Source organism: Phyllostomus discolor, chromosome 5 (genome assembly GCF_004126475.2).
Source record: "Phyllostomus discolor isolate MPI-MPIP mPhyDis1 chromosome 5, mPhyDis1.pri.v3, whole genome shotgun sequence".
Taxonomy (NCBI): domain Eukaryota; kingdom Metazoa; phylum Chordata; class Mammalia; order Chiroptera; family Phyllostomidae; genus Phyllostomus; species Phyllostomus discolor.
The window spans coordinates 29,478,547-29,502,644 of NC_040907.2; the positions used below are offsets into that span (position 1 = coordinate 29,478,547).

Below are 24,098 nucleotides of genomic sequence, written 5' to 3' on the forward strand. Positions count from 1 at the left end.
AGCCCGACAGATCAGACTAGTGGATCTCTAAAATTCCTGACACCTCGAAAGCCCCAGAAGGGTAAGCCGCACTCTCTCCCTCAGGGCAGTCCAGCCTTATCTTCCAGATTGGTAGGTCTGCATCCTGATCCTTTTTCTCGAATTTAAGGAATTCGCCCCTATTTCAGCCTCATTTTCCCTGCTTGTAAAACAACAAACAGAATAATTTTTAAAAACAAACACATGTACTACTTCTTTCCTAGCAGTGTTCCCACAGGCACGAAACAAACAGGAGGTGCACCCTAACTAGTTCTGGCCTAAGTTTCTCAATCATTTCCCCCGTCCTACCCTTGCCCGGCGGCCCAAAGGCCGCCCGCTGTCTTTCCCTTCTCTAAAAGGCTCAAATGCTTTAGATCGCTCCACGGAGTTCTGCACTTCGATATCATAAATAGAATACAATCCACTTGCAGTTTTTAAATATGAAGGGCAGGTGAGAGGAATCTGAGGAATGAATGGAAGCGAACTGGGAAGGCGGAGGCGGCGCAAGCCCCGCCCCCAGGCGCTCCCGGCTCCTCCCTTCTGGCTTTCAGACACGTTCTCAGGACCTACCTTAAGTTTGTCTCTCACCCTTCAAATCACACTACACGGCTGGACTCTCGTGAGATCTGACTTGCCCCGGAAGACCCGCCCCCAGTGCCATAGAGGCCAATGGGAGAAAGCGACGGTTGCGACGGTTGGGTTTTGAAGGAGCCAATGAATGCTCGGAGCGGAGACTTTAAGTGGTGTCGTCCTGCACTTCTGAAGTCGGTCCTATACCGTAACTGTCTCTGAGCTGACGGTGAGAGCTGGCTGTGCCCAGCCAAAGTGGGGCCGCAGGCGGGGTGACCTTGGCTGTGTGGCCGGCCTTCCCAGACCACGGTCGCCTGTCTTTCTCCGGGGCTCGTCCGCACCCACTCCAAGGACCCCTCCCCCTCTAGACGCTTCGCTGTCATGGCGCAGTTCGTGTTCGATAGTGACTTGCACTCGCTGCTGCAGCTCGACACACCCATCCCCAATGCACCCCCTGCGCGCTGGCAGCGCAAAGCTAAGGAAACCGGGGGGCCGGCCCCCTCACCCATGCGGGCCTCCAATCGATCCCATAGCGCCGGCAGGACCCCTGGCCGAACTCCTGGTGAGTAGGGTGCGGCGGGACACGAGGAGGGAGAGAGGGTAGCCTCTGGGTCCGTTCTCGGGAGCCTGGTGAGACTTTGGCTTCCCTCTTCCCACCCCAGGCAAATCCAGCTCCAAGGTTCAGACCACTCCCAGCAAACCTGGTGGTGACCGCTATATCCCCCATCGCAGTGCTTCTCAGATGGAGGTTGCCAGCTTCCTCCTGAGCAAGGAGAACCACTCGGAAAACAGCCAGACGCCCACCAAGAAGGTATGTGTCCTAGAAGACCTGTCTGTGTACTTTGCATTATGGCATCCTGTCTCACCACCACCCTCTGTGTCAGGAACATCAGAAAGCCTGGGCTTTGAACCTGAACGGTTTTGATGTGGAGGAAGCCAAGATCCTCCGGCTCAGTGGAAAACCACAAAAAGTTCCAGAGGGTAAGACCTGAAATTCATGGTTTTTAGAGGGAGGTGACAGCCCATCCCCCAGGGCTGAGGGGAGATGCCTGTCTACTTTTCACACCTAAGACTGAGGGGAGGGAAGTGCTTGTCTGGCCTTCCAGGCTAGGGGCAGAGGAAATGTCAGTTCTCCGGGTATCTAGACTTACTCCCTTGCCGTAGGTTACCAGAATAGACTGAAAGTACTGTATAGCCAGAAGGCCACGCCTGGCTCCAGCAGGAAGACCTGCCGTTACATTCCTTCCCTACCAGACCGGATCCTGGATGCCCCTGAAATCCGTAATGACTATTGTAAGTGCAGCCTGTTCCTTGCTGGGTGGCCACAGAAAGAGGCTCTGGGGACCAGACAGACAAGGAAGCTTATGTTCTTCTCTTTGCTTCTCTGGCAGACCTGAACCTGGTGGACTGGAGCTCTGGGAATGTGCTGGCTGTGGCATTGGACAACAGTGTGTACTTGTGGAGTGCTAGCTCAGGTGACATCCTGCAGCTGCTGCAGATGGAGCAGCCAGGGGACTACGTGTCTTCTGTGTCCTGGATCAAAGAGGGCAACTACCTGGCTGTGGGCACCAGCAATGCTGAGGTGCAGGTGAGACTTGTCCCTGTGCCGCAGCTCTTTTGTTCCCCAGACCCTGGGAGCTTGCCCAGCGAGAGGGTGTTAATGCTAAGGCCCCATCTCTGATCATAGTGGTTCTCTCTCTAGCTATGGGATGTGCAACAGCAAAAGCGGCTTCGGAACATGACCAGTCATTCCGCCCGAGTGGGCTCCCTAAGTTGGAATAGCTATATCCTGTCCAGGTCAGTGGTTTTTGCTAGTCAGTTGCAAAAACAGGCAATGATTTTTGCCCTGTCTTCCCAGACTACACCTCTGAAGTGGAGTAGCTCTGGTGGCATTTGGCAGTGCCATAGAACCTGATTCCCTTCTTCCTTCCTACAGTGGCTCACGCTCTGGCCACATCCACCACCATGATGTGCGGGTAGCAGAACACCATGTGGCCACACTGAGTGGTCACAGCCAGGAAGTGTGTGGGCTGCGCTGGGCCCCAGATGGACGACATTTGGCCAGTGGTGGCAACGATAACTTGGTCAATGTGTGGCCTAGTGCTCCTGGAGAGGGGGGCTGGGTCCCCTTGCAGACGTTCACACAGCATCAAGGGGCTGTCAAGGTGAGAATGGGGCTGAGCTGGGGCCTCTGCAGACCCTCACCCAGAACCTGGGGAATATTTCAGGGAAATGGGATGCTGGGATTGGATTGGGTTAATCTGGCACCCTTATAGCTCCTTGTCTGGTAAACTGCTGACCCCACCTTTATCCCATCTAGGCTGTGGCTTGGTGTCCCTGGCAGTCCAGTATCCTGGCAACTGGAGGGGGCACCAGTGATCGACACATTCGCATCTGGAACGTCTGCTCTGGGGCATGTCTGAATGCTGTGGATGCCCACTCCCAGGTAGTCTTTTACCTACTCTAGCCTCTCCCAGATGTGTTCTTACTCTTGGTAGTCTTCCTGGGCAACCATGTCCCCTTCAATGGTTTCACCAAGTCTGTACCCTGATGATTTCCAAACTTCTGAGTCAGCTCGCACTCAGGAGCTCCAGCCCCATATTTCCAACACTCTGTGGCTTATCTCCCACCCCATGTTCTATAGGTGGCACCGCCCTAATGTCCCAAATTAAACTTGTTACTTCCCTTTGCTTCCCTAAAATGTGTCCCTTCTCTTCCTCCTCTTCTTATATTGTTTGAGAAGATAGAAACTACTCAGAAATTTGAAAAACCTTCTAGAATCTTTTATCCTCCTCACCTAGTCACCCACATCCCAGTTTCCCCTCAGAGTATTATGTACGTGTGTTCCCTTCCCTCAGTCACATCCTTCTTCCCAGCAGAGGCCCAGTGCGCTGGTCTCAGCCGTCTTAGCCCCTCCAGTCTTCCTCTGTACTGCCGTCTGGGTGGTACACGACTACCCTCCTTAAACCCTGCAGCAGCTCCCCCTCACCTACAGTGTGTAACCCAAATCCGTTAGAATTTGAGGCCCTTGCCTGATGAGTCTCCCTGCAACAACTGCGGCTTCTTCTTCCATTTCCCCCCCTGTTCCCCCACCACCTTTATTACAGATTTGGGTTTTCAAGCCAGAGTTCAGATCCTGGCTCTGCACCTACTAACTTAACGTGCATGAGATCTTAGGCAACTTACTGAACTCTCTTCTGCTTGATTCCACATCTGTAAGATGAATATTGATTGTAATTCTCAAAAGGCTTTTACTAGCAATTGGTAGCACATGGCAGGGTGCCCAACACTGGAATGGACTTAGTTCTGATTCAAGTAGCGTTGACTCGTGTCGTGCCCACATTATTCCTCTCTCCACAGGTGTGCTCCATCCTCTGGTCTTCCCACTACAAAGAACTCATCTCAGGCCATGGCTTTGCCCAGAACCAGCTGGTTATTTGGAAGTACCCGACCATGGCCAAGGTGGCTGAGCTCAAAGGTAGGTGCTGAACAACAGAAGCCAGACACAAAAGACTACATATTGTATGATGATTTATATGAAATGTTCAGAAGAGGCAATGCAGAAAAATAAAACAGATTAATGGTTGCCAGGGGCTGGAGGGAAAGGGTAATGAGTGACTTTATGGAGTGATGAAAATGTTCTGGAATTATAGTTGTGATAATTGCACAACTTGGTGACTATACTGAAAACCAATGAATTATACACTGCAAAAGAATAAATTTTATGGTATGTAAATTAATAATGTCAATAAAGCTGTTACTAAAAAAAAGGTAGGTTGCCCTCAAAATTGGAGAGTTGTAGCATGTCTACATTTATGTGTGGCTCTCACTTTTCCCCTCTTCGTGCCCAGGTCACACAGCCCGGGTCCTAAGTCTGACCATGAGTCCAGATGGAGCCACGGTGGCATCAGCAGCAGCAGACGAAACCCTGCGGCTGTGGCGCTGCTTTGAGTTGGACCCTGCACGACGGCGGGAGCGGGAGAAGGCTAGTGCAGCCAAAAGCAGCCTCATCCATCAAGGCATCCGTTGAGGACCAACTCATCACTTTAGTTTTTTGTTTTGTTTTTTTTTAATTTTTCTAATAAAGTCATGTATCCCTCTCTTCACGTTGCATGACCACTGCCCCAGTGGCTTTCCCTCTCCTGTGTTTGAGAGCTACGAACGTCCATCCTGTGGGAGCCTTGACCATCCTTCCTGTTTGTAGACCGGGCTAGCAGGCTTTGTACCTCACCTCCTCCATTTACACACACACACACAGCCTCAGTGGTTTCCTCTGTCACTTTTAATGAAGACGTAAGTGAATGAGCAGCCTCCACAGGCTGTACTCCCAGGCCTCCCACCCACTCTGACCTGTGGGGAGCAAAAGGAGGGAGCCTGGGTCCACAGTGACAGATTATTGCTGACCTCTTCAGTGTGAGGAAAAAGGCCACGAGACCCTGGTGGGGGCCAGCCCTGAGTGTTCCTCTCCCAAGTTTAAGGCCGGGAGGGGGAAGTAAGCGTCCAGCCCTTTCAGCGCCCAGCTCTGGAGTGGCAGAGGGCAATGAGGCCACGTCCCTGGGGCTGGCTGGGAGAAGTGGGTGAGGAACAGAAGCTGTGGTCCTTGTGTACCAGCTGTGGGGAGGGGAAGGCTTGTCCCCTGCTCAGTCCTGACCACATAAGCCCTGGTCACAGGTATAGGTGGGAAGGACAGTGACGGATGCTGCCCAAGGTGCAGTCCTGAGGCACTTAGGTGGGCACCTTGCCAGAGCGTGTTTTTCAGTTGGCCTTCACTTTGGCAGTACCTGGAGCTCCATTTTGCTGAACTGCACGGGGTAGCCGCTTGCCTTTGGTGTAAGACTGATACCAGAAATTGGAGAATAGCACAAAGAAGATGGTGCCGTACATCCAGATGAGGTGAATAATGACGGGGTATTGGTAGTTACAGCTGGACATGAAGTAGTACTGGGAGATGTGCAGCGAGACCAGGACAAACTGGATCTAGGATAGAGAAAGGCAAGGGTCAGAGGGAATACTGAAAGGACTGGAGGGAAAAGGAGTAGAGAAAGATGGAACTTTGAGTGGGGGGATAGGGTCAAAGGTGAGAAGATGGATAAAGGGAGGACCCAGGCTAGGAATGCTGGGTGGATGGTTATAGGCCAGGTGCAGGCCCCTTACCAGCTGGATGGCCGTCATGTGCTTTTTCCACCAAAGGTAGGGCTGGGCTACAGGGCCAAGGGCAGATAATCCATAGTACAGGTACATGATGACATGCACAGAGGAGTTTACCATGGCGTGGAAAGAGCCCATTCCTCCTGCAAATGGACGTGAACAGGGTCAGGAGGGAGAGGCTTCTGATCCCCTGTGCCTACCTCTCTTCCCCCAGGGGCCTGCACCACTCACCTGGAGCAATATTTATACCCCACCACCAGCTCCAGGGAAGCACTGAGTGGTGGAAGACATGTAGGAAGGTCACCTGTCCATCTTTTTTCCGGAGAATAAAGATCACCTGAGAGAATAGTAGGGAAAGGAGTTTCAGAATCAGGCCCTCTCCTTCCCCGACCCCAAGTTCTCACATTTCATATATTCTCACCGTGTCCATCAGCTCAATGAACTTGGAGAAGAGGAAGAGCCAGGCCACTCGAACCATCTGCAAGAAGTCAGGACTGTCTCAGAACCCCCACACTACTAGAGCCTCCCCGAACTGGCCAATGAGTACAGGTCACACCCAAATTGCTCCTATCCCCAGGCTGCTTATGGCCTAGTCCCCACTCCTACTTACTCTCAGTGCCTCCGGGCTGTTGGAATAGTCCACAGGGTCACAGCGCCAGGTGTAGCTTTTCAGCCAGCCAGACATCAGGAACTAGGATGGGGTGTGGATTAGACCACCAGCATTCCCTCCCCAGTCCCTCCCGGTTTCTAGTTGAAGAAATGGATCTGAGCCTCTCTGGACAGGTGATGCTGTGCTCTGGCTCTAAGGCCCGCCCCTTATGCTGTCTGCAGGAATGAAAACCTAGGCGTCCCAGGGGCCCACCTCATATACAATGTAGAGGGAGAGTGCCACCAGTGAGAAGTTGTAGACAACCATGAAGCCACGCAGCTGGAAGGGCTTCCGGTTGGCCATGATTCGAGGCCCAAGTGAGAGAACGAAGTACACATAAGTCAGGAGAATGGAGGTCATTAGCAAGGGGGACCCCATCAAAGGGTAGTCCTGAATCCGGGGATCTGCGAATAAGAATTAAAGGAACCAGGAAGGGACAAAGGAGTCAGGAAGTGCCACAGGGTTCAAAGGGTCCCCACCAGGTGTACAGATATGAGATCAGGTCACAAAGGGTCACAGGGGTTCATAGGGACTTTCCATTAGGAGAAAGCCCTAGATCCAGGGACCTCAGGGCAGGAGGGAGGAAGAACAGGTGGACAGCATCTTACCTGCAAGCTTCATCATCTGCTGGTACAAGTTCACAACCGCCTCCATCCTGTCTAATGACTCTGGGGAGGTATGGAAGGGGGGTGTCAGCCAGGGCTGACCGTGTCCCCCCATCCCACCCCTGACCCACAGAGAGGACACAGATCAGACGAGACAACACCCGATGCCTCATTGCAAAAAGGATGTAACAGTGAGAGGAAGGAATTGCTGGGGACTGAGGGTAAGAGGAGGCAGTCTGTCAGGGGCATCTGCTTCCCACACATCCTGCCTGCCTGGGAAGGGCTGATCCACCCTTCCTCTCCACACCTTCCTCTCCTCTCTTCACTCTCTGCTCTTTGGAGATTTTTACTCCTCGATCTCCCCTCCCATCTTCCTCCACAAGAAAACTCAATTTTGATCTCTTTCTAGAAAGTCTTACATCTCACCAACAGAGAACTCATCTCCAGAATGAACTGCCTCTCCCTTCCTCACCAAAGCCTCTCACCTCTCCAGCTCTGGGCTTCTCTTCTCTCCAGGGATCCTCCCCTTCAACCTCTTCTGGCCCATTTCGTGAAGCTCATCTTCTGGGACTGTCCCTCAGGACTCTCATTCCCTGTCCCTCCTGTCCTTTCCAGGACTCGCCTCTCCCCAGAGTCCCTCCTCACCCCCGGAGGACTCTCACCTCCCAGCCCCTCCTGCCCGCCCTGTCCCTTTCATCCCTTCTGGGATGCTCACCTCCCCGGTCCCTCCTGCCCCTTCCTCCTCTCCTCTGCCCTCCTGGGCTCTCACCTCCAGCCTCTCGGCTCCTCTCCGGTGCTCTCCTCTTGCCCTTCCTCTCTGCGAGCCTGGCTCTTTGAGACTCCTGCCCTGGCAGCTCCACCTGTCTGACTAGATCTCGCAGCAGCCCCGCCCTCCGCCCACCCCACTGCACTGCACATGGGGTGGAGGGTGGGTCTAGGCCACAGGTCAGTGCCTGGAGGAGCAGGACCCACGAGGATTGGGAAACCCAAGTAAAGCTGGGACTCACCACCCACCCACCCACCCCAGACCAGCCAGATAGGCTAAGGTTCTATGTTTTGAACCACAAACCTGCTAGAGCTCCAGCCCCAGCCCAAACCTTGGCCCAAAGAGAACTGACAAAAACACACATCCAGTATCTTCTAAACTAGCCACAAATTCTCAGTTTGTCCTACTTCAGAATGGGTACAATCACCCTGCTCTCCCAGGGAGGGGCAGGGATGCCAGTGGCATGTGAGGAGGTGGGGGAGTGGGGGAGGTCTCAGGAATCTTCCCTTCCCTCAGGGAGGAGTCTAATGAGCTAAGTCCTCTCCCCCTCAGAGCCCCAAGGAATGTGGAGGGAGGGTTCACGGGGACACCAAAGCCAGACCCAGGGGAGCCTGAAGCTCCGAGGAAGTCCCAGAGGGGCAAGGCAGTCCCCGAGCAGCCCAGGCAGCTGATGCTCTGAGAGCTAGCACTCCGGTCACCCAGGTTCCTCCCAGCCAGAGAACAACCTGTGCAGGTACTGAGTGAAGAACACACCTTCTGACACATCCACTGAGGCTCACTACGCGCCCCTCACACACTCACTGGGCACACATCTCACAGATGCTCCCTCGACCTCCATGTCAACCCCAGCTGCCACACCACCATCAGGCCCAAGTCCACCCATACACACACCCGCTCACACAGACCTGCCTCTCCCTGACCCACCCCATGGCGAACTCACCAATGGTTAGTTAGCACACACAGAGCCCACACACCTCCTGCTGGCAACAACTGCCCTCCTCTGCCACACCACCCAAAGAAGCCTCCGTGGACTCTGACACGCATAGTTTCTAACACTCAGACCTACTCACACCTCTCCAAGCTACATTCACACTAGTGAACACACCTGAAATACTCACACATCCTCCCTCATAGGTCCTGCATTACCACGTGCAAATGCTCATGCTCACACATGTGTGAGTCACAGGTAAGTGTGGTCACACACATAAACTCATACAGCCCCCTTAGCAGGGAATAAGAAAATCACTCACACCACATGCAGGCACACACCTGCCCTAGGTGGAGCATACAGGTGCCTTTTCACAGATGACAATCATCATTCATTCATTCATTCATTCACAGTAATATTTGTGTTGGCTGCCTATTCTGTGGTAGGGCCTGCCCAAAAAGCTGTAGCATGTGCTCTAACACACAGTTCCTCCCTGACCCATGTGAGCTTGCCAGCTTGTTATCTCTCTCAACCACCACACAGGCACACACGCATGCACCCTGGAGGTCAGGAGCGGCTCAAGGCTGCTGGAAAGGACCTCTCTCCTGGCCTGAGAAGAATCTGGGTGTGTCCCTGGTAGGGGGAACTCAGTCCATTTCTTCCTTCCTTTAAGACGGATGGAAGGGAAAAGGAGACAGGCAGAGGAAGGGGGAGGAAAAGGGAGGAGGGAAGAAAAGGGAGGGGGCAAGGAGGGGACAAGGATAAGACCAGGAGGTGGTGGAGGAAGGCCTAGGTTGGAGTAAATGGGGTCCACCGGCCGGAGGGACGTTGCAGGAGAGGCTCAGCCCCAGAGAGCTGGGACCTCCCACCCACTCTCCCCAGCAGCAGCCTCGCCCACAGCCTGGGCAGGGCAGGGCTGGGTAGGGCTGGGCTGGGCCAGCCCGGCAGGGGGCCCGGGCACGTGGAGCGGCTGCCTAGGGGAGGTCCAGACTCACCAGTGGGGGGCCAGGCAGGCAGCAGTGGAGGGCTCGAAGGGAGCAGGGCCAGAGAATAGTCCCCAGGGCCAGCCTGCCTGCCACTTCCTCATCTGCTGGGCCGACTTTCTGTCACCAGAGGGGGAGAGGGCGGGCCGGGTGGGGGGCGCCTGCTGATTGGGCCTCCGGCTGAGGCAGGAGGGGCCGTCCAGCCTCGACTGGGATGGGCCCGCAGGGCGGGAGCAAGGGAGGGACGCCCGATTCCGGGGCAGGAAGCACGCCCAGCCGTGACTCCCCACCCCTTCCCTCGGCATCACTCTGCCCGCTGCTGTCAGGTCGCAGCGGCCTGGCCTGGGCTGCCAGAGTTGTTGCCTACTTCTTCCTGACACTCAGCTCTTGAAAGGCCTCATTCTGTCCCTCTGGTCATTAATCCGCCAACACGACCAACGCACCTTCTGTGTGTGTCAGGCCCACCCAGCTTAGGACCCTGGGAAAAGTTCCAGGGCTCAGCCCTTCCTTCCAAGAGCCCCCTCTAGAGAGGGTGACTGACGCCCGAGAGGTGGGCCGGAGTAGCAAGGTGGCCTCTGGAGAGGGCAATTGAGCAGGGCCCTAGCATTAGGAAGAGCTGAGAGAACACCCTGGCGTGGAGGTGGGAAAACACAAGCGCCTGGGGCAAAGCGGCTCGGCACTGCACGCAGTGTTCCTGCCGGGTTCCTGCCGGGCCGGTGGGAGGTGGCGTGGTCCGAAGGGCTGAGTGTGAGCCGTCCAGATGAACCCTTGTTGCATTCTCTGCACAGGTGTGCTTTGTTTTTCACTGTTTGATATTCTACAATATTTATTTTAAGAAAACACTAACCTGTCATAAAGTAATTAATTTACTCTTTATTGAAAACACACACACGCACACACGTGGCCTGGGGCAGGGACAGGGAGTGAATCGCTGGCCATACTGGCCTTCCAGGTAGGGAAAAGGGAAAAAGGGGAGTGAGGCTGCGGCTGAACTAGCTTGAAGGTCAGATGGGACAGTTTGATTTTATCCCGGAAGCAGAGGAGAAGCAGTGAAGATTTTTGAGGAGGCCGTAATCAGGTTTGTATTATCAAATACTCATCAAATATTCATTGACCACCCACATGGGCAAGACTGCACTAAGGGCTGGTGACACAGCAGTGAAGGAGGTAGAGCTGTCCCTGCATGGGTTTACCATCCCGCCGAGCCCCTGCACGCTGGCGGCCGGGATGAAGAGGGCGTTGGAGGGAGACCAGTGAGAGATACAGCCTGACCTAAGAAGGTTCGGGAATGAAGAGGCAGACACCGTGGAGATTTTCCCGAGTCCGTTGGAAATACACACACACACTTAGTTGTCTATCCAGCTTTTCCTCTTCCACACACTCAGCAACTAGACTGAATTCTTGGGGGTGAGGACTAGGTTTTAGTGAAATGAAATCTTTATCTCCAGCAGCTTGCATACACTTCTATGTAGATGCATGAGCATTCATTTAATAAGTATTTCCTAAATGCTCACTGTGTACAAAGTGCTATTCTGAGAGTGCTATGGAGAGATCTTGGATTCAATGTCCACCTGGAGATGGACTAGAGACGAACAGAGCAGACCACCATAGACAATGAAACTGTCCCAGAGGCCAATTATAGTAATAGGGAACTTCAGCTACCTCTGTATTCAGCTGGACCGCGCATAGGCAAAAGACCATGGCAAGCTCTCAGTAAGCATTGATTGATGCCATGAATGAACATGCGCAAAGATTCGCGTGGTTCAGGTCCTGTCCTAGTCCTCGGAGAAACAACCTCAAATATCTGAGACACACCACTTAGCCCCAAGTCCTACAAAATGGCATCCCCATGGTTGTGGGGTTCCTGTAAAACACTCACAGTCTAGTGGGGAAGACAGACACTTCATGAACAATTAGAGTAGCATGTGTCGAGTATTCCTACAGAGATACAGCTGGTGGGTTATGAAAGCATGGGGTGCGGGACACCGTACCCCAAGGTGGGGGTTAGTTCTTAAAGTCTTCACAGAAATGGCATGTACACTGAGCATTAAAGGCCCCTTTATAGAAGGCAGGGGGAGGCAAGCGTGCGAAGGCATAGAAGCTAGAGATGTGGCAGGTTTGGGGGGCTCTGGGTACTCTGGTGTGGCTCCAGCTCAGAGGTCATATGGGTAAGGACAGGAAACCTAGGCAGGAGTCAGTTTATGAAGACTCACTCTATGCCAGGGTTTGAATTTTATTGTTTATCTTCTTCAGCCGGGCTGAACACTAGAATCACCTGGGGAGCTTTTAGCATATCAGTGCCTGGCTCTCACCTCCGGGTTGAGTATAATGGTTGTTTTAATGGGAAGGGACTCGAGCATGTTTACATGCTGTGTGGGAGGAAAGAGTGGGCTCCAGCATACACCTACAGACTGAAACGTGTGGAAAAGAAGAGTGAGTTTGTCAGTGGACTGGGGCAAAGGAGCCATTGGCAGGGAAGCTGGGCAGAAGCCCTTGGAAGTCAGAGGAGTCAGTGAAGGCTCCCTACGCCAGGTGCAGGCTGAGAAACGAGAAACCGGAGGGGTCCAGGAACTCACAGCCTTTTTCATTGATTTTAGAGAGAAAGACAGGAAGGGGGAGATAGAAAGAGAAACCTCAATCTGTTTGTTCCACTGATTTATGCATTCATTGTGTATGTCCTGGCCAGAGACTGAACTGGCCACCTTGGTGGATCTCGACATTGTTCTCGATCCTTTAACCAACTGAGCTACCCGGCCAGAGCCAGGAAATCACAACCTTGGAAAGAATGAAGGTCCCTTGTTTCGAAGAAAGGATACCTGATCCAACAGCTGAAATTCCCCCTCCTCCCTCACAGGAAGTGAGGTGGCAACCTGCCCTGCGTCCCACCCTGCCTGACTCACTCCTGGCTCACAGCTCTCCAAGGAGCCCTTCTCCATCCTCTTTCCCCACAAAGCACAGGTTTACTTTCTCCAAGGGTTTGGTCTGAAAACCATCATTTGTACAAACTCTAACAACTCTATTCCCATAATTATTTTAGGCTTTCTATGTTTCAGCAGAAAAATTAAAGTGGGATCAAAGAAACAGGAATGGTAATGGGTAAAAAAAAAAAAAGGAAAAAGGTGTGCCTGCATGGGAGTGAGTGAGTGGGTGAGTGGGAGTGAGTGAGTGAGTGAGCAGGGGGAGCAGTGGAAGGAATAGAGTACGGGAGACAGGCAATCATCTGAGGACAAAAGGAACTGAGAGTCTAGGCTGAGGGACAACAGGAGTGGCAGGTAGAGATGGAAGCAGCTTCCTAGGGGCTGTGTCAAGCTTCCCCAGCCCCATCCTGTAAAGGACAAAGAGCACTTTCTACACAGTGCTGGCCCTGGGTAGCTGAGGGGAGGGCTAAGTCCGTGAGGACAGGGGAGCATGGATGCAGTGAAGGGTTTATCAGTTAATCATTCTGCATGTCCCTGGGCCTTCGCCAGCTAGAATGCATCCTCTGCGTTCTGGGACCTTGGCTGCAGAAACAGGAGCTGGAAAGACATCTAGCTGGCAGAAGGGAGACACTGTTTGCAAACACAGATCGTATCATCCAGAATGGGGGTTTGCCTGAACTCATGAGAGGTCAGGGACAAGAGTGGGTAGCCAATGCCAACACACTATGGGCATCATGGAGTGTTCGCTGAACTGAACTAAAGAAACTCAGGCTGGAGGGAAGAGGGCTCTGATGAAACCTTCGTGAAGAGCTCTGGAGAGAAACAAGGGGAAGCTTTGGGGTAGAGAACAAACCAGCGGAGGCTATCAAGATGGGAAAAAGTGAGTTAGCAAGATCTGGCCGATGTGTGAGGAGGGCCAAAAGGGGAAAAGAGAAAATGTAGCTTACTATTGAGTACTTTCTCTAGCAAGCATGGGGCCAGTTGCTTTCTACACACTTTTATGGTTCAGTTCTGTAAGTTATTATTATCACTGCTTACCAAATGAAAAGAACAGAATCAGAAAGGCCGAAGGATCTTCCCAAGGTCACATAGCAAATAAGGCGGAAGCAACGTAGGTGTTGTAGGCTGAGGGAAAAGCGTGGGTGAAGGCATGGAGGAGAGCACAGGACAGGTGTAGGGAACTGCAAGTGATTCCGTTTGGCTAACGGATAAGGTGAATGAAAGGCCTACATATGATAGAAGGTTAAAAAGCAGGTTGGCCCCATATCATGAAGTGTTTTGAATGAAAGAAGGAGGAGTTTCATTTGTATTGGGGGTGTCTCTGAAGATTTTTAAGAAAGGGGGTTGGTACTTGTTCTTTACAAGGACACACCTGATGACAGTGAGCTATATTATCAAGAGGAAAATTAGGGCCCTGGCTGGTGTGGCTCATTAGATTGAGCACCGGCCCATAAACCAGGGGATTGCTGGTTCGAGTCTCCTGTAAGAGTACATGCCTGGGTTGGTAGGCCAGGTCCCTGGCTTGAAGTCTGTGACAGGCAGTGAACTGATGTTCTCTCTCTTTCACACTGATATTTCTCTCCCTCTATTTACCCTCCCTTCCCCTCTCCCTGAAAATAAAGAAATGTTTTTTTTTTTTTTAGAAAAGAGGAAAAGGAGGAAGAAGGACCAACTGAAACGCCAGCTCAGAGATGCACAGGTGGGACACAGTGAGTCCTGATACAGAGCAGTCAGAGTGAGAAGGAAGAAGAGGGGAGAGACCAGAGAGAGGACCCAGAATGGATGGCAATGTTCAGCTGATAACCCAGGTGAAGTCGGATGCAGCAAATGAAGGTAGTGTGGGACATCCTGAGTGCAAGGTAAGATAGCACATTCAGCAGGCAACCCAAAACACCGTGCTGTAAGTTTAGGACAAAGGACGGGGCTTAAGAAAAAACCCTAAAGACTCTCTCTCTGTAGAGATAAAACGTTACAAAGTGGACCATGGTGGCTCTAATTTGGGTTGTACTCGGATACTTTCCCATCACCCTGTTTTCATTTCCTTTAAGGAATTCCTGTCCGACTCGACTCCATTGGCTCACTAATCGTGATGTTCTCCCCCTTCCCCCAACCCAAGCTCCTAATGGCACAGAATCCGGCCAGAACAATCAGAGTTCTTCCTAAGGTGAGCGGCACTGCTGTAGAGCGGAGGAATGCAGACACAGAGAACCTAGGCACCGCTGGAGCCCCCAGCCCTCTAGAGCCAGCCGCCCTTCCACTCCCCTTCCACTCCGCAAGTGCATAACTCAAATACAATTGGCTTCCCCTTTTTGTTTTTGGTTAAGCTAGTGTAATTGTAATGCATTGCAATCGAAAGAGTCTAATATCTCATTTAACAAAAACGAGATTGCTCAGGAAAGCAAAGAAAAAGGGAACAATCATTAGCATTTGAGTGCTGACTATGTGCCTGAAGGGCCTTGTATGCCCTTCTAAGAAGCTTGGACTTTTTATCCTGTAGAAAATTGGGGTTAAATTGAATTTTACTTTTTTCATTTATGTTATCTTATTGTTGTTCAAGTTCAATTTAATTTTAAATAATGTTCAGTGGAAGGTAGCCTCTGAGGTTGGTGCTATAATATCCTTTTACAGAGGTGGAGACTGAGTTCCTTGAAAGAAAAGTAATTTATCTAAGGCCGCACAATAGGTAAGCATTCTGGTCGTGCTCTAAACCCCCTTTTTGGGGGGTTAGATCTAAACTTGTAAATGGATAAACTGCAATGGCATTATAGGTACTGTAATGCCGGTGTACATAATGTACAGAGAGGTATAATTTAAGAATGGTCAATTGTACAGGGGAGGAAATGGTACTTGAACTGGAAGGATGAATTGCTCAGTAGGTGAACAAGGGACTTGGAGCAGGAAAAAGAGAGGGCAGGCGTTCCAAGTAGAGGGGAGAGAACCACTGAAGTGTGAGACAGCACCTGCCCCCCAGGTACTGACTTATGGCTACAGCTGAGAGCGTTTCTAGTTTGGTGGCAAGGACAGTGGGGTATGCCATAGCAAAACAAGGCCTGAAGGGCGGGTGGTGAGAGCGAAGGGAAGAGAGGCAGACATGGAGCTCTGGCAGTGGTACACACAGCGGATCACACACAGCCACCGCGAGGGCCTGAGCTCAGACCAGGTAAGTAAGGACAGTCCAGGAGAGCACTGATCACAGCTGCACAGAGAGATCTACGAGTGGTGAAGGCCCTGTTTAGGGACAGGACATAGGCAGACAGTGGAACCGAGTCTACCTGGTTTGGACGGTGTAGGAGGGATGACAGAGCATATCAGGTGAGGGAGCTTGTCATTCCGCTTCAAATCAAAATGATGCAATTTAAGAGACCGTACTGGGCTTTAATGAAGGAGTGTGTAGGTGACAACTAAGTGGGAGAAAGAAAATTCACAAAACTAGATTCAAAAACGACACGATATCAGGCAAATCGGCGTAAACATGTTCTAGTACCTGCTCCGTGCAAGGTGCTAAGGAGGCACTGCGGGGAATGAAATGGGCATAGAGGGTGTTTCCTGAGGCCAAGCTCCTGAGATGTGAGCACAGACAAGCTGCAGAGGGAGGAAGAGGTTACTTCCTAAGAAATATTGGTCAATTGATTTAAGCAACAATTACTAAGAGCAGAGTTCTAGAAACTACACTGAAGATATTTATTGAGATTTTGCTATTGTTAGGCACTATTCTAAGCACATTGTATGTCTTAATCTGTTTAACTTTCATAGCAAATTTGTGCAATAGCCACTATTATTATCATCCCCACAAATAAAAAACGGAGGCACAGAGAAGTGAATTACCTTGCCCCAAATCACACAGCTAGTAAGGGCACAGCTAGGATTCAAATGCAGGCAGTCTAGCACTAGCACTTGCTTTGAACCCAAATGCAACATCACAGGTGCACATTATCTTCCCAAAGACTATACAACTCTTGGGTGAAAAAACTGGGATTCAAACACTTTAGCGTACTTGGACTTGGGAGGGTAATAAAGGGCAGCACGAGCTAGAGTTAGACTGTACAAGGTACAAATATGGAGCATAAAAGAGGAGGTAACTGACCTTACCTGGTGGGAGTGGCACTGAATTGAGGACAGACTGGGTTGTTGGAAAGCTTCACAGAGTGGCTCATGAGCTGAATTTTGAAGGATGACTGGGTATCATCAGACAGAATGATAAGGCAAAGTGTTCCACACAGAGGGACCAGTGGGAATAAAGAAATGAAGGCTGGAAAGAGTCAGTTACTTTCAGGAAACTTCAAGCTGTTTGTATGTCTTGGGGAGAGAATGGGTGGCAGGACAATAGATATAGAAAATAAGTCAGGAGAAGAAGTCAGGGGACTAGATCACAAGGAATCATATTTGCCTTTCCAGAAAATTTAATCTGTTTTCCAGTGAAGTGAATGTAATGGCAAAAAAATGGGGAAAAGAGGTAAATAAATATCCCTAGGGAATCTGGTGGCTTAGCCTGCAGCCCTTCAGACTGTGGCCTGTGCCACACAACGATGTCTTGGTCAGCAACAGGCCACCTGTACAATGGTGGTCCAGTAACGTTATAATGCAGCTGAAGAAGCCCTTTCACCTCGCGGAGTCATAGTCATCGTAATGTCATAACACAATGCATTACTTACGTGTTTCTGGCGACGCTGATGTCCAGTGTTTACAAAGCCTACAGCAGTGCCCAGTCATGCCCTTGGCCTTCACATTCACTCGCCACTCACTTATGGACTCACTCAGAGCAAATCCCAGTCCTGCAAGCTTCATTCATGGTAAGTGCCCTATACAGGTGAAACATTTTTTATCTTTTATACTGTATTTTTCTGTGCCTTTTCTATGTTTAGATACACAAATGCTTACATAATTACAATTGTCTACAGCTATTTAGTACAGCAGCGTGTTTTACAAGTTAGCAGCCCAGGAGCTATAGGCTGTGCACCACGCAGCTGGGGAGTGGGCTGTGCCATCTAGGTTTGTGCACCGTGTGTTTGCACAATGATGAAATCACCTAACAACACGTTTCTCAGAACATCCGTCTGTTGTTAAACAACACATGACTACAGGAGGAGCTTTTTGAAGTGTATTTTCTCTTAACAATACATGAATGATAACATTGTATTCTCTGTTACAAATTACTTTTAAGTAAAATGTGTGTTCCAGGATGATTTAATCCTGACTCGCAGCGTGCCTGGCACTGGCCTTACCGACCTGCCAGGTGTGTGGACTCCAGTTTGAGAAACATGGGGAGGGAAATCATGAAAAGGATTTCAATCGAGGGAGCAATTAGGTCTGTAATCTAAAAGAGCTATTTGGCAGCCATGTGGAAGATGAGTTGGAGTGGGCAAGACTGGAGACAGGGAGTCTGAGTAATTTTCGAGTGAGAGGCCCAGGGCCTAAACTGCAGGGCAGGACAGATGGATATTCAGAAGACAAAATGGATAGGATTTGGAATCTGATTGGATGGAGGGGGCTGAGGATGTGAAGGGGGACGAGCGTAGAGTGCCTTCCATAGACTTGGCTTAGGTCACACCCAGGAAAACTAACAAAGAAACGGGGGTGGAGGGAAGGGTGATTGGATTTGGGAAGGATGATCGGATTTGAGGTACGCGAGGCACCAAAGAGGTATGTGAAAGTGGTGGTCACAGACAGCAGGTAGAATAAGAAAAAAGAGGGTTAAGGAACGAGTCCTGGAGAATGACAACATTCAAGAAGCAGCCAAAGGGACAGAAGCCAAATGCCACAGAGAAGGAATGACCACGGGAGTAGGAGCCAAGAAGAAAGAGGTGAAAAGAAAATGACCAGCACAGATAAATGCTCTGGAGTTCAAATAAGATGAGGACTGAAAAAAAAATCCTGGATTTTACTGTTAGACAAATGATAAAGCAGTTCCAGAGGAACGGTGGAAGAAGAAGCCCAGGCAGGGACTGAAGGGTGAACGGGCGGTGTGAGCGAAGAGACGCTGATCGCAGGCTCTTCGTTTCAGAAGCATGGCTGTGCGCCAGTGAGTGGGGAGGTGGGATCAGGAAGGAAGAGACGTGGAAAGGACACTAACCCTTGAAAATAGGTGCAGCCCAGAGAAATTAGTAAAAAGAATAGACTACAAAGGATAGACTACATGTGAGTGTGGGCGAGAGAAGAGTCGAAATGACCACCAGCGAGGGAAATTTGGGTAAGAAAAGGGAAGGCAGTGGAATGGCAGAGAGAAAGTAGGAAAGGAAACAGCCCCGGGCTTTTGAGATTGATTCAACAGGGAAGGTTCTCATCACGTGGAAAAAGCGTAATTTACTGCTTGTACTACAAGAGTCTCTGTACGGTATACCTTGCCCGGGAGCAGAGAGGGACGCCTGAGAGTGGAAAGGTGACTTGTGATTCACAATACATGTTTCTCTGTGGTGACTTACCACCTCTTTGATGACTTTTCACTAGAGAATTAGTGAAAGCTACAAAAAATTAGGGTAGTGGTCTAGAAAGGTATTAGTATATTCAGTTACAAGTGACAGAGGGGGAACTTTAAGAACAGTCCCTAGGGGTTTTCATAACGGGTTTGCTGCCAGTGCACAGGTGTCATGAAAACCACCACCAGATCAAAGCCCAAATGGGAAAGGAAGAGACTCATATCACCATCGCAGTCACTGGACACGAAGATTCTGGCAAGTCCACCACTGCTGGCCATCTGATCCACAAATGTGGCGGGCTCGACAAAAAACCATCGAAAAATATGAGAAGGAGGCTGCTGAGATGGGGAAGGGCTCCTTCAAGTGTGCCTGGGTCTTGGATAAACTGAAAGCTCAGCATAGAGTGTGGTATCCCCATTGATACCTGCCTGTGGAAGTTCAAGACCAGCAAGTATTGTGTGACCATCTTTGATGCCCTAGGACACAGAGACTTTATTGAAAACGTGATTCCAGACACATCTCAGGCTGACTGGGTTGTCCCAATTGTTGCTGCTAGTGTTGGTGAGTTTGAAGCAGGGATCTCCAAGAATGGGCAGACCTGTGAGCGTGCCCTTCTGGCTGACACACTCGGTGTGAAATAGCTAATTGTTGATGTAAACAAAAAGGATTCCACTGAGCCACTCTACAGCCAGAAGAGATATGAGGAAATTACTAAAGAAGTCTGCACCTACATTAAGAAAATTGGCTACAACCCTGACACAGTAGCATTTGTGCCAATTTCTGGTTGGAATGGTGACAACATGCTGGAGCCAGATGGTAATGTGCCTTGGTTCAAGGGATGGAAAGTCACCTGTAAAGACAGCAGTGCTAGTAGAATGTGCTGCTTGAAGCCTTGGATTGCATCCTGCCACCAACTCATTCAAGCCCCTGCCTCTGCCCCTCCAGGATGTCTCCCCATCTGGTGCTATTGGTACTTTCCCTGTGGGCCAAGTTGAGACTGGTGTTCTCCAACCCAGCATGCTGGTCGCCTTTGCTCTAGTCAATGTAACAACTGAAGTAAAATCTGTTGAAATGCACCGTGAAGCTTTGAGTAAAGCTCTTCCTGGGGATAATGTTGGCTTCAATGTCAAGAACATGTTTGTCAAAGATATTTGTTATGGCAATGTGGCTGGTGACAGCAAAAATGATCCACCAATAGGTAGTGGCTGGCTTCACAGCTCAGGTGATGATCATGAGTTATCTGACCAAATCAGTACTGGACATGCACCTGTGCTGGATTGTCACACAGCTCATATTGCTTGCAAATTTGCTGAGGTAAAGGAGACTGATTATCGCTCTGGGAAAAAGCTGGAAGATGGCCCAAAGTTTTTGAAATCTGGTGATGCTGCCATTGTCAATATGGCTCCTGGCAGGCCCGTGTGTGTTGAACGCTTCTCTGACTATCCTCCTTTGGGCCGTTTTGTTATTTGTGACACGAGACACTGGCTGTGGGTATCATCGAAGCAGTGGGCAAGAAGGCAGCTGGAGTTGGCAAAGTCACCAAGTCTGCCCAGAAAGCTCAGAAGGCTAAAGGAATAATCAGTGGTGGAAGACTGGTCTCAGAACTCTGTGTCTCAATCAGCCATCTGAGTTTAATAGTAAGACTGGTTAATGATTACAATGCATCATGAAAACCTTCAGAAGGAAGGGAGAACGTTTTGTGGACCACTTGGTTTTTGTGCATGTGTGGCAGTTTTCAAGTTATTAGTTTTTTAAAATCAGGACTTTTCAATGGAAACAACCAAAAATCTATGACAGAATTTTGAGACCCATTAAGACAAAGTTTAATGAGAAGAAACAGTGTGTAGGAGTTTGAGGGATTCGGGGGCTGATCTAAGAGAAATTTGTCCTATTTTACATACCGCAGTCATGCACTGAAGAAAAAAAAAAGAATCATTTCCAGAGACTTGAGACCTGGGAAGGAACATTGGGACCACTCAGGTGCGAAAACAAAGGCCCAGAGAAGTCAGGCACCTTGTCCGTGATACAGTTGCACAAGATGCCGTGTCCTGATGGTAGGTGACATGCTGAGGGCACACGAACCCAGCAAGAGACCGCAGGAGGGATCCAGGATCTGCCACAGTGACTCGCAGGAGCTCAAGAACAACAGAGAGAGATGTTAAAGGGGAGAGGAAGTTTGTCCAGTGGGACAAAACGCATATTGAAGTGACAGGGTGCTGTGGCCCTGTTGCCCTGTCAGATGGGTTGGCGTTCATCTTCCGTTCCAATTAGAGAGCCTCAGCAACAGGGTGGCAAAGTCTTTACAAAAGTTAGCCCTTGTGTGTCCAAGGCCGTCGGGCCAGAGCCGCATCAGGCCTCCTCAGCTGGGCACAGTGAACCCTCAGGACCGAACCGAAAACGGACCAAAGCCCCTGGCCCAACTTTTGGCTTGTTGCTAAACTTCAAAAGGTTATCCCCTCAAACCTGAAGCAGATGAAAGAAAATATACATCCCTTAGTTTCTCTGGACAGCAATCAGGACTTGGCCCAGAGTGGTCATTTAGAAGGATTCAGCCTCTGTCCTGCCTGGTGCTGGGATCAGCTCATACAGCCCCTGTGTCCACAGGGCACAGAGAATACATTGTCCATAGGAGGATTATTCTGTACAAGCAGCTCAGACAAAGGGAGAGGTTGTTCCCAGCTGCCTGGGGGAGGTGAGAAGGGGGTGGGAAAAGGGACCAGCCTTGCTCTGGGGCATTCCTACAGAGTTCAGCTTCTTCGCCCAAGCAGCAGGACAGGAGGTAGGCAATGCACCCCCTCCAGCTCAGTCCTAATGCCAGGATTCCTTATGGTGTTAGAGGGAGCATTTGGCTACAACCTATATGTCTACCTTGGCCGTTTCCCAAGAAAGTACAAGGTTAACTGAAATAAACTATCTAGGTAAGAATGCAATAGACACCAGAAGGAGAAGAAAATAGGGTGACTGGGGCAATGAATGAATAGGGGTTTCAACAATGACCCAGCTCCAACCTTAGGACAGAGCTGTATTGATTCAGTAAGCTCCCACCTTCAGCAGGATGAACTCAGTGGTGTGGTAAGATTTCAGTATTTTACAGCTGCTGCTTCTTTCTCCATCCTAGGCATAAACCTGGAAGATAATCTCACTCCCTAGGAGCCCCAAGAGTAGGAAAAAGCAACCCCCAGACAAAACAGAGCAGTCAGAAACTGAGGAATATTACTGGAGTAGGGCAAGAGAGCCATCTTTTGCAAATTCTGAATCTGAGCAAGCAAGCAGGTCGTATCCTTGTCTTTAAAGGAAACTCCATACATACATTCCCTCCCGAGGGAATGGGTGTGTTAGGGGTGGGAGATACATATTCTCCACTGAGGTGGTTACTGGGTTGTATAGGCCCCAAAGTTAGCAATGCTACATAGGTTTGTGTGCTCCAGAGGACTGAGGGGAGGGGAGAACCCAGAAATATATGCAAATACTCCCAAAGTTTAGAACATAGAGATGTGAGTGCCTCCAGAATGAGGAGTATTTGCTTCTGTGCACGAGATATAGATCAGGTCCTTCATGTTCCTCTTGGGGCAGGATAGTTCCATTCTTGGAGGACAGGAATCCATTTCAAACAGTAGGGTGGGAAAGAAGTCAGTATTAACCACAGACAACCGAGAAACTTGGGTTTGGTGCCTTTCAACTGGAAGGATTCTTTTGGTGGAATAAAGGATAGCAGTTGCCAATACGCCAGGGATTTTCGAGAAGCACAGCGTGAGCCCTAGGCATGACGATGACAGTTAGCTTTGCCGTCACCAGCAGGAAGGGAAGAGACCAGATGAAGACCTGCAGGAGCTGACAGAGCAGCAAGGCAGTGCTGAGAAAGTGGGAGAAAGGTCAAGCATTGCCTCAGAGCCGATGACGTGACACCCTGTGCTGCTGTGTAACATGGTTAGTGTGCTCTGTGGATTTCTTGTCCTTATGGAACAAGAATGGCTGTGACATCTGGGACCACTTTTGCAGTCCTTTGCTGCCACAGCCTGGCATAATTCTGCCTGGCACTGAACAAATGCCCAAGTACAAGCAATGTGATGAGAGAACAGAAACAGGAAGCTGAAGGGGATGAGTAGGCTCTCCTCACACCTTAGGACTTTCAGACCAAAGCTAATCAAAGATGAAACTTTTTAGGGAGAACAAATTAGAGGTGCCTTGCAGCAACCTTGCAAGTCTCTGATATATGGTCTCTGGTCCCTCTATAGCTCTTCCATAAATTGCTGTCAGATAAGACCAACATAGTGACCATCAACATTTAAATAACTTTATTCAAAGAAATCTTTTGATTCACTTCTGCTGACTTAACCCCTGCCCTTGCCCACAAGGAAGTGCTAAGAAAGGCAGCTTAGACTGGAGACCCAAACTCACTCTGCTCTTCAGCTTCAGGAAAGCAAGCAAAGGTACTGGAGGCTGCCCTCCCCCACCGCCCATCTGGCTCTTACTTGAGGTGCAGGCTCAGCGGCCTGGAGGAAACCGTCCTGGCTGGACCTATGAATGGGGCATATGACGAGGATAACTAAACCCTGATGAAAGACAGGGTGCAGTAAAACTCCCTTCTTCCTCCAAAGTATGAAAAATTAGCCTGGAAAGGGCTTTTTTTCAAATGCTAAAAACAAACAAACAAACAAACAAACAAAAAAAAAAAACCACCTTTCTTACACAGTCCTACTGGTAGAGCCACTTCTTGAGGAAGCCCCCATCTGCTGGGCCTTCGACATCCTCCTTCATGGGTGCAGGCACATAAACGATAGCAGACTTTATGACTACTTCCCAGGTAAGAGCTGAACTGGCTTCTGAGAGAATGGAGAGCACAGCTGGCCCGAGCTGCACCAGAGCTACAGGGAGAGTACATCCGAGCCCAGAAGTCTCATCGCCTACAGCTTGCAGATGGCCAGGATGGAACCTGGGCAGAGACAGTGAGCCTCTAAGGACACAGAGCCTGACACGGTTTGTCGCAGCACAAAATAAGCACAGGCTTTTTTGAGAGGTCCATGATCTCGTGTTCATCAGCTCACCCATGGCACGAAGCACTGTCAAACCAGGGTTAGTTCTGGACCAAGGACTGAGAAG

The 24,098-nt window shown here is 50.2% G+C and overlaps 2 protein-coding genes across 2 annotated transcripts; one reads left to right on the top strand and one right to left on the bottom strand.

Moving 5' to 3' along the window:
* Positions 1–704: 704 nt before the first annotated feature.
* CDC20 (cell division cycle 20) lies at positions 705–4,694 on the top strand. Its single transcript, XM_036025890.1, has 11 exons — positions 705–817; positions 917–1,150; positions 1,251–1,399; positions 1,473–1,569; positions 1,753–1,881; positions 1,980–2,176; positions 2,291–2,385; positions 2,525–2,753; positions 2,909–3,034; positions 3,949–4,066; positions 4,440–4,694. Exons 2-11 carry the CDS (start codon positions 970–972, stop codon positions 4,616–4,618), a joined length of 1,500 nt encoding a protein of 499 aa, XP_035881783.1. The 5' UTR covers positions 705–817; positions 917–969; the 3' UTR covers positions 4,619–4,694.
* Positions 4,695–4,851: 157 nt separating this feature from the next.
* Positions 4,852–9,811, bottom strand: ELOVL1 (ELOVL fatty acid elongase 1). Its single transcript, XM_028512818.2, has 8 exons — positions 9,680–9,811; positions 6,994–7,053; positions 6,599–6,789; positions 6,347–6,427; positions 6,158–6,214; positions 5,968–6,073; positions 5,743–5,879; positions 4,852–5,565 (listed from the first exon to the last, which is right to left on the bottom strand). Exons 2-8 carry the CDS (start codon positions 7,037–7,039, stop codon positions 5,344–5,346), a joined length of 840 nt encoding a protein of 279 aa, XP_028368619.1. The 5' UTR covers positions 7,040–7,053; positions 9,680–9,811; the 3' UTR covers positions 4,852–5,343.
* Positions 9,812–24,098: the final 14,287 nt, after the last annotated feature.